This window comes from Sphaeramia orbicularis, chromosome 12 (genome assembly GCF_902148855.1).
Source record: "Sphaeramia orbicularis chromosome 12, fSphaOr1.1, whole genome shotgun sequence".
Classification (NCBI taxonomy): Eukaryota; Metazoa; Chordata; class Actinopteri; order Kurtiformes; family Apogonidae; genus Sphaeramia; species Sphaeramia orbicularis.
This window is the reverse complement of record NC_043968.1, coordinates 66,655,149-66,667,682: the sequence shown is the minus strand read 5'-3', so window position 1 is coordinate 66,667,682 and position 12,534 is coordinate 66,655,149. Positions and strand designations below refer to the sequence as shown.

At 37.5% G+C, this 12,534-nt stretch overlaps 1 protein-coding gene across 1 annotated transcript in view; it reads left to right on the top strand.

The window, feature by feature from the left end:
• The window catches only part of rab14l (RAB14, member RAS oncogene family, like), a 55,782-nt gene that overhangs the window by 22,106 nt on the left and 21,142 nt on the right, over positions 1-12,534 (top strand). Inside the window, exons 2-3 of the mRNA XM_030148862.1 lie at positions 6,816-6,874; positions 12,304-12,357. Of these exons, the coding sequence (XP_030004722.1) occupies positions 6,823-6,874; positions 12,304-12,357 (106 nt within the window). The 5' untranslated portion in view covers positions 6,816-6,822. The remainder of the gene's footprint in view (positions 1-6,815; positions 6,875-12,303; positions 12,358-12,534) is intronic.

The window sequence follows — 12,534 nt, the reverse complement described above, 5'->3', positions numbered from 1 at the left end:
GTCAGTGACTGTTGCAGGTCTCATAGCGTAGACTTTGTCTTTTTGGTATCCCCATTAAAAAAAAGTTTAGTGGTGTGAGGTCTGGTGAACTTGCCAAACAGGTGGATGGGACAGAGGGGTTTCGTTGAATACCCTGTGTGTGTGTGTGTATATGTATGTATGTATGCGTGTGTGTGTGTATATCTATCTATTTCTCTCTCTCTCTCTCTCTGTCTCTCTCTCTCTATATATATATATTTTAGTGCTGGGCAGTGATTAAAAATTTTAATCGCATGGATTTCTGCGATTAATCGCGATTAATCACATAATTATTGGGGGGGGGGGGGGGGGGGGTGCTTCAACAGCGTGTTTTGCTTTTAAGTGATATTTCAGACTTGAAGTACTCAGGTGATAAAAAATAATTCCACATTGCAGTGCTTCCAAACAACTGTGTCCTTCTCAACCCCACCATCTGAAGACATTTAAAATGAAAATATCCATGTAAAAGACCGGTACTTTTCTCCATGTTTATGTCATTGCCAGTTTATTTCCGCTTGTGAGTGATTGACAGGAGTCTTAAGCCCACTAATAAGTACTAATACTAATAAGCCCAATAATGTGATGTTCAGTTGTTAAAAGCAAGCAAAGGGGGCCCTCTAGTGGTTGGAATAAGTTGCACTAATGTATGTTTTGTCCTTTCAGTGTTACCGTAGTCAGTTCAGACATAAGAAGGAGCTAATAGACACGTTTGTATGGCCCCAAAAACATTTGCCTGTGAGTATTTTATCTTCAGTTGTTGTAAGAATGAATAGTATTAAATATAAATAGGCTGGCATATTATATCTAAACACAACCAATGAATTTCATAAACTTAGCATGAGCCTGCATAAAGAATATGCAACCCATCTCCAACTGGTAGCATAAACGAATTTGCTTAAACATGTTAATAACACATTGTAATAAGCACATCTAAAATAACGTCATAAACATGTTTCTAACGGCACGTTTGCATGTGAAATTATTTACCAACAACAGAATGATTGATACATACAGGCATTGCTTCTGCAGGAGTTACACAAAGTTTGATTCAGCATTACTCTGAAAGTTAGCTTTCTCCTCTCAGCTACGTGCACAGTTCACACAGAGCACCGTCGTCTGGAGCGCCAAAATAAAAACATGACTTTAGAAATAAGAGTCCATATGTATAAATGAACTTAGAATTGCTTGAAAGGTAGAACAGCATTTAGGGCTGCACGATTAATCGATTTTAAATCGAAATCGGATTTTTTAATTAGGACGATTTTTAAAAAAGGGAAATTGTAAAATCGATTTCATCTCTCTTGTGCTTGCAGGCTCCCGTAGGCTCCTCCTCCTATCAGTGACAGCGGTCTGTCACAGAAGTCCGTGTAATGACCGGACTTTAAATGTGTTTATGAGCCCGCAGTACTTACACCAATATAAGCCGTAGCTTCACGCACGGATCCCGCAACTGAAATATAACTGCATGCAGATCACTCTTCTTATGTTGTCCCGGATCCGTACCGTACTGTCTTCTTCCGAACCGGGTCCAGGTCTCGGGTCATCAGCCTCAGCAGAGGAGCTCAGACAGCCCTGTGCCCACACACATCCACCAACTCCACAGATAGAATCCCTCCAGCATGTCCTGGGTCGGTCTGTTCCACGCATGGATCCCACAGTTTAAATAGAACCGCATGTGGATCACTCATATTGACATGGTCCACGCACACACACGCACGCACGACTGATGCCTGTCACTGACTTACATTGGTATCACTTCTGTGGGCCCAGATACCCAGAATAAATAAATATATAAAATAATTAATTTAGTCCTCTTACTTGCTAAATTTTTCATTCACAAATGTAAGTTCTGTAACACAAAACCAAATATTTATTTTTTGAAAGATGTTGAACTTTATTTAAAGCTGTTAGATAAATCTGGAAACAAAAAGGCCATAAAAAACATAAGTATTTGCTCTGATTTGGACATTGTATTATAGTGTATTCCCCCTGGCAAACTTATGTTATTTTCTTGTTGTATACATTGTTTGTATTGTATTGTATTGTTTGTACTTCATTCAATAAAGATTTAATTAAGAAAAAAACTTCTGTGGGTTCATCACGTGATACCATCATAGATTTGAGGTTAGAGCAGTGCCTTGCATTGTTGGCTGCTCACGAAAACGACATGCTGACTTCTGTTGTCTTTTGTAGTTTTACCCAAAAATCGAAATCAAAATTGAAAATCGAGTTTTTAGAGGAAAAAATCGGGATTTTTTTTTTTTTTGCCAAAATCGTGCAGCCCTAACAGCATTAATGAGAGACTAAAAAAAATGTCAGCGTCATTTAATGAATGAGTTAACATGGTAATAATGTGTTAACTTGCCCAGGTACACAATATGTACCTGTTTTATTTATCTTAAACAGTTGTGTATGTGTGTGTATATATGTGTGTGTATATATATATGTATATATATATATATATATATATACGTACATATATATACACACACACACACACATATATGCAAAACATGTGCAAAACAGTCATCAGAGCTAAGGGTGGCTACTTTGAAGAAACTAGAATATAAGAGATGTTTTCAGTTATTTCACACTTTTTTGTTAAGTACATAATTCCACATGTTCCAGGGCTCGTGACTGCAACTGAATTACGGTCGCATGCGCCTGAGAATTTCGGTAGTGCGACTGTTTTTGAGATTACGATCGCACGGTGCGCCAATAAAAAAAATGAGCGAAAATTAATACGTGCGCCTAGAATAATGGCTGCAGAAGTAACTCGTCAGCTGAAAATAAACAAGCTCCACGCCCCGCTGACTGAAGCGGAAAATCTAGTCCCCGCCCCCTCGCGTGCGCAGGTGGCATAAACAAAGGGATCAAATAACTCCACCGACGTTTGAAACAATCTCCTGACTTCAGGCGTGGTGTAGACCACAGTGACTAAGGGGCACCAGGTCAAGGAGACTTGACTTCAGGCGTGGTGTAGACCACAGTGACTAGGGTACGTTTACACGGCAACACTCCGCAAAGATTTTTCCTTTGCGTTATAAAATCATTCCGCGTTAAGACGCCGCCGCTATGATAACGATTTGCGTTAACATGAGTCCGCGAGGACAGCTGAATACGCTGTAGTGGCCATGCCAGACCAGTAGCTGGCGATGTAGAGCTGTAGTGAAACAGTGGTGGTAAAACAGGCGCCTACGCACAAACAATTTCCGGTTTAGACAGCCTTTAAATGAGGAGAAGAAGAAGAAGAAGAGGAGGAGGCGGACAACACTATTTACAAACAACAATGGCGAGTGGTCGTACAAAGACGCAGGACTTCTTTGTCTGGACAGACGAGCTGAGCACAGTTAGCAGCACGTATGTTGTTCTGAAACCGGCCATTGTTGTTGTGGTTGTTCCTTCTTTTTCTGCAGCTTTATTGTGTCATAGAGGCTGGCAAACCAGCTTGGAGGCGCATTACTGCCACCAACTGGCCCGGAGTGGGTTAACTGGCGGTTCTTGGCTGCGCGCGCATGCGGTGACATCATATTTTACCCCGGAACGCTCCAACTCGCGTTAACACGGAGCTGAAATGCGGAGCGTATCGATAATGTTCCACCCTGGACCCTGGTATCAAAAGTTTCCGGATTCAGGCACTCTAGGCACCGTTTCCATGTTAACAGAAGGCTAATCCGCGATGAAATCTTCCCGGAGTCGACTGAAGCCGACGCCGTGTAAACGGCCCCTAAGGGCCTTTAGGCCATGAAATAAAAAAGTTGGTTGTTGCAAATAATGGTGTGATTCGTCTTTCTTCTCCAAGAACCAACTAAAGTATATACCACACATTGACAATTGTTTTGCACCTGTGTCAATGTAAGCCTTTTCTTTCATACTCTATTCAAATACTTTATTCTAGGTTGTTAACATTGCTTAAATACATATAGGAATATTACTTGGTATGGCCAAGAGTTTTGCTTGTTCTCCAAATTTTTTATATAATAGTGGTGCGCCTAGATTTTAGCCTGTGCTCCTAACTTTTTAGGATTAGGAGCACAGTGCTCCTAGGTCAAAAAGTTAATTTTGAGCCCTGTGTTCATTCATAGTTTTGGTGCCTTCAGTGAGACTCTACAATGTAAATGGTCATGAAAATAAAGAAAATGCAAAGAATGAGAAGGTGTGTCCAAACTTTTGGCCTGTACTGTATATATGTGTGTGTGTGTTCATAATGTGTATGTGTATATTAGGGCTGGGTAAAAATCAATTTAATCAATCTTAGATCGATCTCATTTTAATTTTGCGTGATCGATTAATAGTGGATGAGATCAATTTTTCAGAGCAGGACCGGGAGTACGCGGAACCGTGGGCGGCTCCATCTTGCAAACCCCAGGGGAAGACTTGGTCTCGCTCGCGAAAAAGACGCGGTGGGGAAACCTCCTCTGTTGGAGGTCCTCCAGCCTCAAACTCGAACCCGCAGTATGAAGGCAGTGGCCGTCTGGCGAGTCGCGGAAGCCGGTTGTTCCTTGGATCCATACTATCACCTATGGCTGAGTATGGAGTTGGAGGAATAGTTAAGCGACAGTGTCCGACCGCTACGCCCACCCCCCGACCAACATTCACAGAGCGTGTGCACCCCCCAGCCCCACTCCGCTCCGACCAACAATCATGGCGTAAACACCCCACCCCCCCACCCCACCCACCCCCCTCCAGGGAGTAGTAGCCTCCAGCCATAAAACAGAATAAAGTTAACGAAGTCCATTGTGATCCACTGTAAAAACATGAGAATGTTTCTGTCCCTTTCATTATTTAAGAGCACATTCAGCAATTTACAGCTGAAATGTTATATTTATTTCCTTTCTAATATCAATATTGATACCAATATTGATGTGTTGCATGACTGCGGTACTTAAATAATCAGGTTACAACTCAAAATTGTACTTTGGTATCACTAAATTACTCTGAATCAATCAATTAATACTGAATTGAATCGATATTGAATTGAATTAAATCGAATCGAATCGTGATTAATTGATTCAGAACCTTATGAATCGAAATCGAATTGATTATGGAAATTTGCCATTATACCCAGCCCTAGTGTATGTAAGTATATATCCATTTTATTACCTTTCCACACAAACCTTGAAGCAGAACGCACACAATATGTACCTGTTTTATTTATCTTAAACAGTTGTATAATGTTCTTCAGCACATCTGTCATGTTCAATCTCCGACAAAAAATAAATCATATTTACATAAAAAATTACCTTCTGATGTCTTCACAACTAGGCTAACTTACGAGTAACAGAAAATTTAAGCTTGACAAAAATAGCGATGTGATTTATATTGTGATACATATCGAAATCATCTGATATGAAAAAAACAACTTAAGGCAGCTGAAGTAAAGGCCTGGTAAAGCATTAAAAAAAAGGAATTCAGTGTCTGGTGATGTCAGTGGGTTCCAGACTTCAGGCAGTCATTGCCTGCAAAGGATTTTCAAAAAAGTATTAATAAAATTGAACATTTTATTTATGAAAATGTTAATTTGTTCAATTATTTTATCCTGATAGTGCACCTGAATTTCATTGTACATTCTGTATAATGACAATAAAGTGTCTTATCTTATTTTTGAGCCCCTGAACGGAGGAAACTTAGTATAAAAATGATAGCGATTCTTAAATGTTTCAATGGATTTTTTTGTTCAACCCCTTGTATAAAACCTGAAAATCTGCACTTCAGTTGCATCTCATCTCATGAAAATTGTGTCACTGTTCAAATATTTCTGGGCCTAACTGTATATCTGAACTTTAATGTTGCAGCTATTTGGGATTGCATAATTACACAGGCTGATAGTGAGATGACAATTATAGGGTGTACTCCATTACTCCACGTACCATTGCATGACTTAGTGTTTTGGGTTGTTTTTTTTTTTCTTTTTTTCCTGAAAGAATTTTGAAATTGGATGGCTGTGATTTTTTTTTTTTCTTTTTTTTGCAAAATGATACCATGTGTTGACTTAATGAGTAGATTTATTTTACGTATCTAAACATTCTGATAATATAGACTAAAAGTTCTGCAAGAATTTAGCCCAGTAACTACAACAACAAAAGCTAATGCAGCAAACCTAAGGAAAATCTTTCACTAACAGTACATTAAAATGCTAGTTTTATGCATAACAACCAAAGTTTTATTTTTCTTATTGTCTCATTAGTGACACATAGCTTATTTGTTGTGCACCAGTGTGCTGATAGCACCTGCTGGTTTTCAACTTGGCATTAAAATGTGAATCTTTTTTCAATTCTGGACTGTAAACTTCTCTGTCAAAGGACTACAATAACAGAGGAGCTTTTAGTGTTTGTGTTATATGAAACAGTGCTGAAACTGAGATTGATAATTAATTGATAGACTAGCATATATTTATTCATTATGAGACTGAGGCAAACAAAATGTAAAGGACAATATCTAAATGGTATTATTCTACTGTTAGTGCATGTTGATTGATATGATCTAACCATACATGTATAATAAAAACACTACGCCTGTTTTCATTTGTATTTAATAAAGCCTGGTCTAGTATAATTTACAGTGACTCATTTTTTTAAATGGATTGGGTGTTATATATAAGAAAGTGTAGAAACCCAAGCTATACAAGACCACAAGGAAAATGTTGGCTGTCTAAAAACCCAAAATCCTTTTTCTAAACACATGGATACACAGAGTATGAACATGAGCAGTGTTATGCTAAAGTGCTGCAGTGATGGTCATATTTTAAGCAATTTGTCCTGACAGTTTACATGACTTCTCTCTCTTCTCTCTTTCAGAGCCACAATGGCCACTGCACCGTACAACTACTCCTACATTTTCAAATACATCATTATCGGTAAGTGAATGGCTCTGACCAGCAGTGTCCTAACTAGGGATTTAACGATTACCGGTATAATGATAAACCACAGTAAAATTCCTGACGGTGAGTGTTACAGTTTCAAATTCTAATTAGCATTAAAACAGTGTTTAATTACTGCACCGTGAAAAACTCAAGGTGATAGTGCTCATTTCCTGGAGAAGCAGCAGCACTCAAGGTGCGCATGCACAGTTTGCAATGTTGGGCTTCTGAACATGGACAGCGTTCTGTTTAATATGTTAGTGTATGCACATTTGGTTTCTACCTAAGGTACACCAAAGACTGAAAGTGTCCTTTCTGTACCAGTTCATCTGAAATCTGTAAGACAAGATCTCATACATGAGCACTGAATCTTAAGAAAAGTATTTTATTTACAATTTGCACAAAGTGCAGTTACCTCTTATGGCCATAAGGTGCCATCTTTAATGCACATTAATTTTTACTTAATGTTTCAGCCACATTTTTTATGTTTAAAATTGTAGTGTTGTTTTTATATGCTCATTTGATTTCTAGATGAGGTACACAAAACAGTGAAAGTGGTCTTTCTGTACCAGTTCTTAAATCTGTAAGACTAGATCTAGTCTTGAGCACTGAATGTAAAGTATTCTTGGTTCTTATCTACAACTTGCACAAAGTCCAGTTACCTCTTATAAGTTGCCATCTTTAATGCACATTTGTATGTTTGATGTTTACATGTTAATATTTAAATGTTTCTGCCAACAGAAAGTGCATTGTACGTGTTATTTTATTTTTGTTTTTCAAGATCAAACTTGGTTAAATTATTTCAGTGTGTGTGTGTGTGTGTATAAGTTCTTTTCGAACATTTTGAACACATTTCAACATTACCACGATGATAATGATAACGTGATAATTTTGGTCACAATAACCGTGATATGAAATTTTCATATCATTACATCTCTTACATCATTACATCTCTAGTCCTAACCAGCAGTGTTATTTGGAGAGATTTGGTGCCAATGGTACATTTTACAGTTCATCGGTATGAGCAGAATTTGGTTTTTATAGTGGTCAGTCTTTGGCTACTCAAGTTATTGACTTTGTGGAAAAAATTCAATTGTGCCTAGAATAATATAATCTACATTTTTGTGCTTTATGTTCCAGATGTAGTAACGAATCCCTTTTTTTTTCCTCAGGACGTAAGTGATTTCAGCTGACTGAGCAATTGGCTTTTATGCTGTTTGAATCCATGGTCATTATATCAGCCCTTAAAAATTCACTTTTGGCTCACCTCTAGTTTTGACTTGAGGTGCAGCTCACATCTCAATAATGTGTTCATTCATACAGTTAGACAGTAATCTGAGATGAACATTATGATGCATTTAATAGTTTACATACTACTAAACTCAAGTCCAAACTAAAGTGAATAAAACCTGTGGTAGTGGGCAGGTGAAGTTATCATTTTTCCACCTTGTTTTCTCAGTCAGTGTTTTAATGATATGCGGATTAGGAATGTTTTAGCATACATGTGTAATTGTGAAAGAATCGTTTGTCCCACTAATCCTGACATGTTTTTCAGTGTAACAGAACACAGTTTTACTTTAACTAGTAGATACATTTACAGAGAATTAAACACACACCCTCTGCTTAGAGCTGTTTGTCCTCCACTGCCATCAAACATCTTCAACCCTACAGCTGATCAGTGTTTGGATCTCAAAGGGATGCAGATTCTTTCAGAACTTTATGCAAAGCTGCATTTGCTATTTTTTGCTCTTTCTCACCCTTTTTAAATCAAGTCAGTAATATTTAAGAAAAGAAAGGAAAGGGCAAAAAAGATAGATGGATGAAATATTATTGTTTAGCTTTGTGGTATGACTTTTGATGACTTTTTTGTATCAATCAGTAATTGTCACTCACAATGTTCAGTGTGAATCCCCAATAAAACAGCCATCTAATTGTGTTTTTAAATCTTTTTAAGGTAGAGGCAAAAAACGCAATATTATGTAAGGTACAGACACACTTTATTTTACCATATAAACAAAATAAATCATATATTATTGCCTTATAATATCACCATAATTAAATGGTATCACAATGTGACATAGAATTATATCACAATAATGATGGTCATAATTTCCAACCTAGGCTCTTTCCTCAGTTCAGGTTCATTAAAATGGAATATGTTATGGTTATTGTTTTTGATCAAATATTGGAATAACTGGGTAGGTTCTCAATTGCCCTGGTTATCATTCTTCTTGGTAGTTCTTCCCTGTTCAGCTGGACTAGTTTAGCTCAGCTGAACAGAGCTAAACTTGTCCAGTTGAACTGAGAAGAGCTACTAAGAAAAATATTGAAAGTATTTATTTAATTAAAAAAAAATACAATTTATTAATTTATGTGATTATTACATCTTAAATGATACATTTTCCCTTGTTTGGGGGCCAGTGTTTCACCTACCCCTGCGTCCTATACACTTAAAATTAGTAAAGGATGCAAAAAATATGAGCAAATGAGTCATAGGGAATGCAAAGATAAATCAAATTTACGATAGTTTTTTCCCCACAAGCGGTCAATAAAAATGTCTGTTTGCATTTTCCTATGAGCCAGCCATTTAGTACGAACCGCACCTCCAACTATGGTTTGATAAGGCTTGTCCCAGCTCAGGCTGTACAACAGCCTGTGAACGGGTCTGTTTTTGACAGTCACAGATCTCGCGCTCGTGATAACCCCTCCCCAGCCCTTGCTGCTTCAGATCCTCACTCGAAAGAGAAACCGTCTCAATATTAGGGTGACCAAACATCCTCTTGCTTTTGCCAGGACATATCCTCTTCTCATGTCCTGTCTGGAGTGTCAAGGCGGTTTTTATAAATTAGTGAAAATGTCAGGTTTTCATTGTTTTTTTTGTTTTTTTTTTACAGGAAAAACTCTTTAATTGTGTATGTATTGGCGCCAGCGCAATTTTGATGACAGTAACTCTGTCACTGTTTGTGCAGTCAGAGAAGTTCCAGATCCTGCTGGAAGAAAAGATTTTGCAGTCTTGCAGTGACATATCAGACATTACAGCAGTAAACGGCACTGATCCACACCGGCCTGTGGATGTGGGGATGGACGGACCTGTTCATAGACGCACTGTAGCAGGGATGGCAAACATGTGGCCAAAACCCGCCTGTTAAAGGGTCCAATCTGGTCCACAGTATGAATTTGCAAAGTGCAAAAATTATACGGAAATTATTAAGAGTCACAGGCCTCAAACTTGTTTTAGTTCAGGGGCCACATACAGACCAATATGATCTCAAGTAAAATAATAACATATTAACCTATAAATAATGACTGCAAATGTTCATCTTGGTTTAATGTGAAAAAAATCTATATATTATGCTTATAAATATCTTAAAAAACCCTCCATTAAATCATGAAAATATTAGATTAAGACTCTATCCTTTAACAATAAAATGTGAATAACCTGAACAAATATGAACTGAGAAAAGGACACAGCAGCTTTGATGACACTTATATAGCTAGAATAATAAAATAATTCCAAGCAGCCTGTTTCACTGAAATATTTTCTCCGGGTTCATGGGCGCTTGAACAGAATACTATGGTATTTCCATTGCGTGTGATCAAGTATCTAGAGGTGGAGCCGAGTGTCCTTTTTTTTTTTTTTTTTTTTTTTTTTGGAAATCATAATATTGTCACCCTACTCCAGTGTATCCCAACCTTTTTGAGCCACTGCATGTATTTTACATGAGAAAAATCACAAGGCACACCACCAAACAAAATGTCACAAAAAGTAAATTGAAATATAATGCAAATCTAGTCTCAATTTACTTACTCAATGTAAAACCTGGGCCTGTTTAGTTGAACACAAAGCTGATATTCTTGTAGGAATTGAAGAAGGACACATAGGAATCTTCCTCAACAGCTCTGAGTCTCTCTTTTTTCATCTTTGTATCAGTCATGCTTGAAAAGCCCACCTTGCAAGATAGGTTGTGGGAAAAAGGGAACAGAACTGAAATAGCTTTGTTTTCCAGAGTGGGGAACTAATTGGCAGCAGTCACCGCACACTCTGGGGGGGGGGGGGGGGGGGGGGGGCTTTTGTCTTGATATGCCACTGACTCGCCCCATCAAAGAAATGTAGAAGTGGCAAATGTTGCAGACTTTGCCTTTTAATACCAATTTACATTCTAGATTCATTCAAAGGTAGCACAGAAAATTGTAATTTTTTAGAACGAGACAATTGTTTTCAGAGCTTTTGTTCATTTGGAGGGTAAATGTAATGTAGAAGACGAACCCGTGAAGGTCACAGATGATGTATATTCTGGTTTGGGTGGTACTTTTAACCATTTTACCAACCTGTTGCACCTCAGTTTAGTCCCTTCTTATGTGTTAACAGCGTGCATTTGAATCCAGCTCAATGTATTTTGATATTGCATGAAGTAGTAATTTACTTACAGCATATAAAGACTGGATATTAACCAGCAGTAGTGTATTATAAACATAGAGAAAATGTTTATTTTATAGAAGCACTATGGGTTGATAAAATAGTGGATGATAATGAACCTCCATCCAATATCCAACAAGGGTCGTTATGATCATGACATTATGAAGAACAAAGAGCCAATTTGGCATAAACAGAATTGTATTTCTGTTTGACTTTTTGTTAAAAAAAATTAAATTGGCAGGTATGACATGACAAGGTACAAAATGAAAATAAATTGCTGTGACACTACATAGAAATCATAGCAGAGGAAGAATGGGCAGCAATGTTGATGATGTTTAGATGATGTTATTAAAGGTGCACAAGTCAACAAATGGTAAATGGTGTGGAAATAATTATTAAATATTTTATTGCAATATATTATTCTACTACATTTAATATTTTAATTAATGAAATTAATTAGAATTTCTTTAGCACATTTTTTTCTCCTGCAAGTAAGAGTTGTTACTTGTTGACTAGTTTTAATGTAATAATTATGCTGCCACTCTATTCAAATAATCATAGACTACTTACCAGCAATAACTGAATAATCTTTTTACTTGAAATTTGCAAATTCAGACAAAGTTGCAAATTGGGATCTGTTCTGAGGTATAGAGATTCATACTTGCAGTTAAATGTCTCATTCTGTTTCATCTTTGTGTTCACTTTACAGGATACTCAACTGTCTTCGTGAATATAGTGGCATTAATGATACTTCCCTCAAAAGTAATGAACAGACAGTCTTACAGCTGAAGGAAATGATGCATAAAACTGCTGTAGAATCAATGTCAGAATGGTTCTAAACATGTATTTTCAACAGTTTCATAGTACACATTACATATCATGTACAAGCATTTACTTACAAGGGTTTTATCTTTTGCAGTGTGTCTGTCTCTCTGCACACATTGCAGGCTTGAATCAGTTGTTGTGATATTTACATGGCTGACTTGAGTTTCTGCTTATCTCTCCACAGGCGACATGGGGGTTGGGAAGTCGTGTTTGCTTCACCAGTTCACAGAAAAGAAATGTAAGTCCTGCCATGAATGTTTTTTTCTTTTTGTTCCCCTTTCGGTTGCCTTTTCATCGTGCTGTGTGTCTTCAAGTATGAATGTTGCCAGGTTCGTCTGGAGTGTCTACATCACTTGGATTTTTTGTAATAACCCAGCGGAAGTCAGTGGCATAGAAGTGGAGTGTGAGATCAACA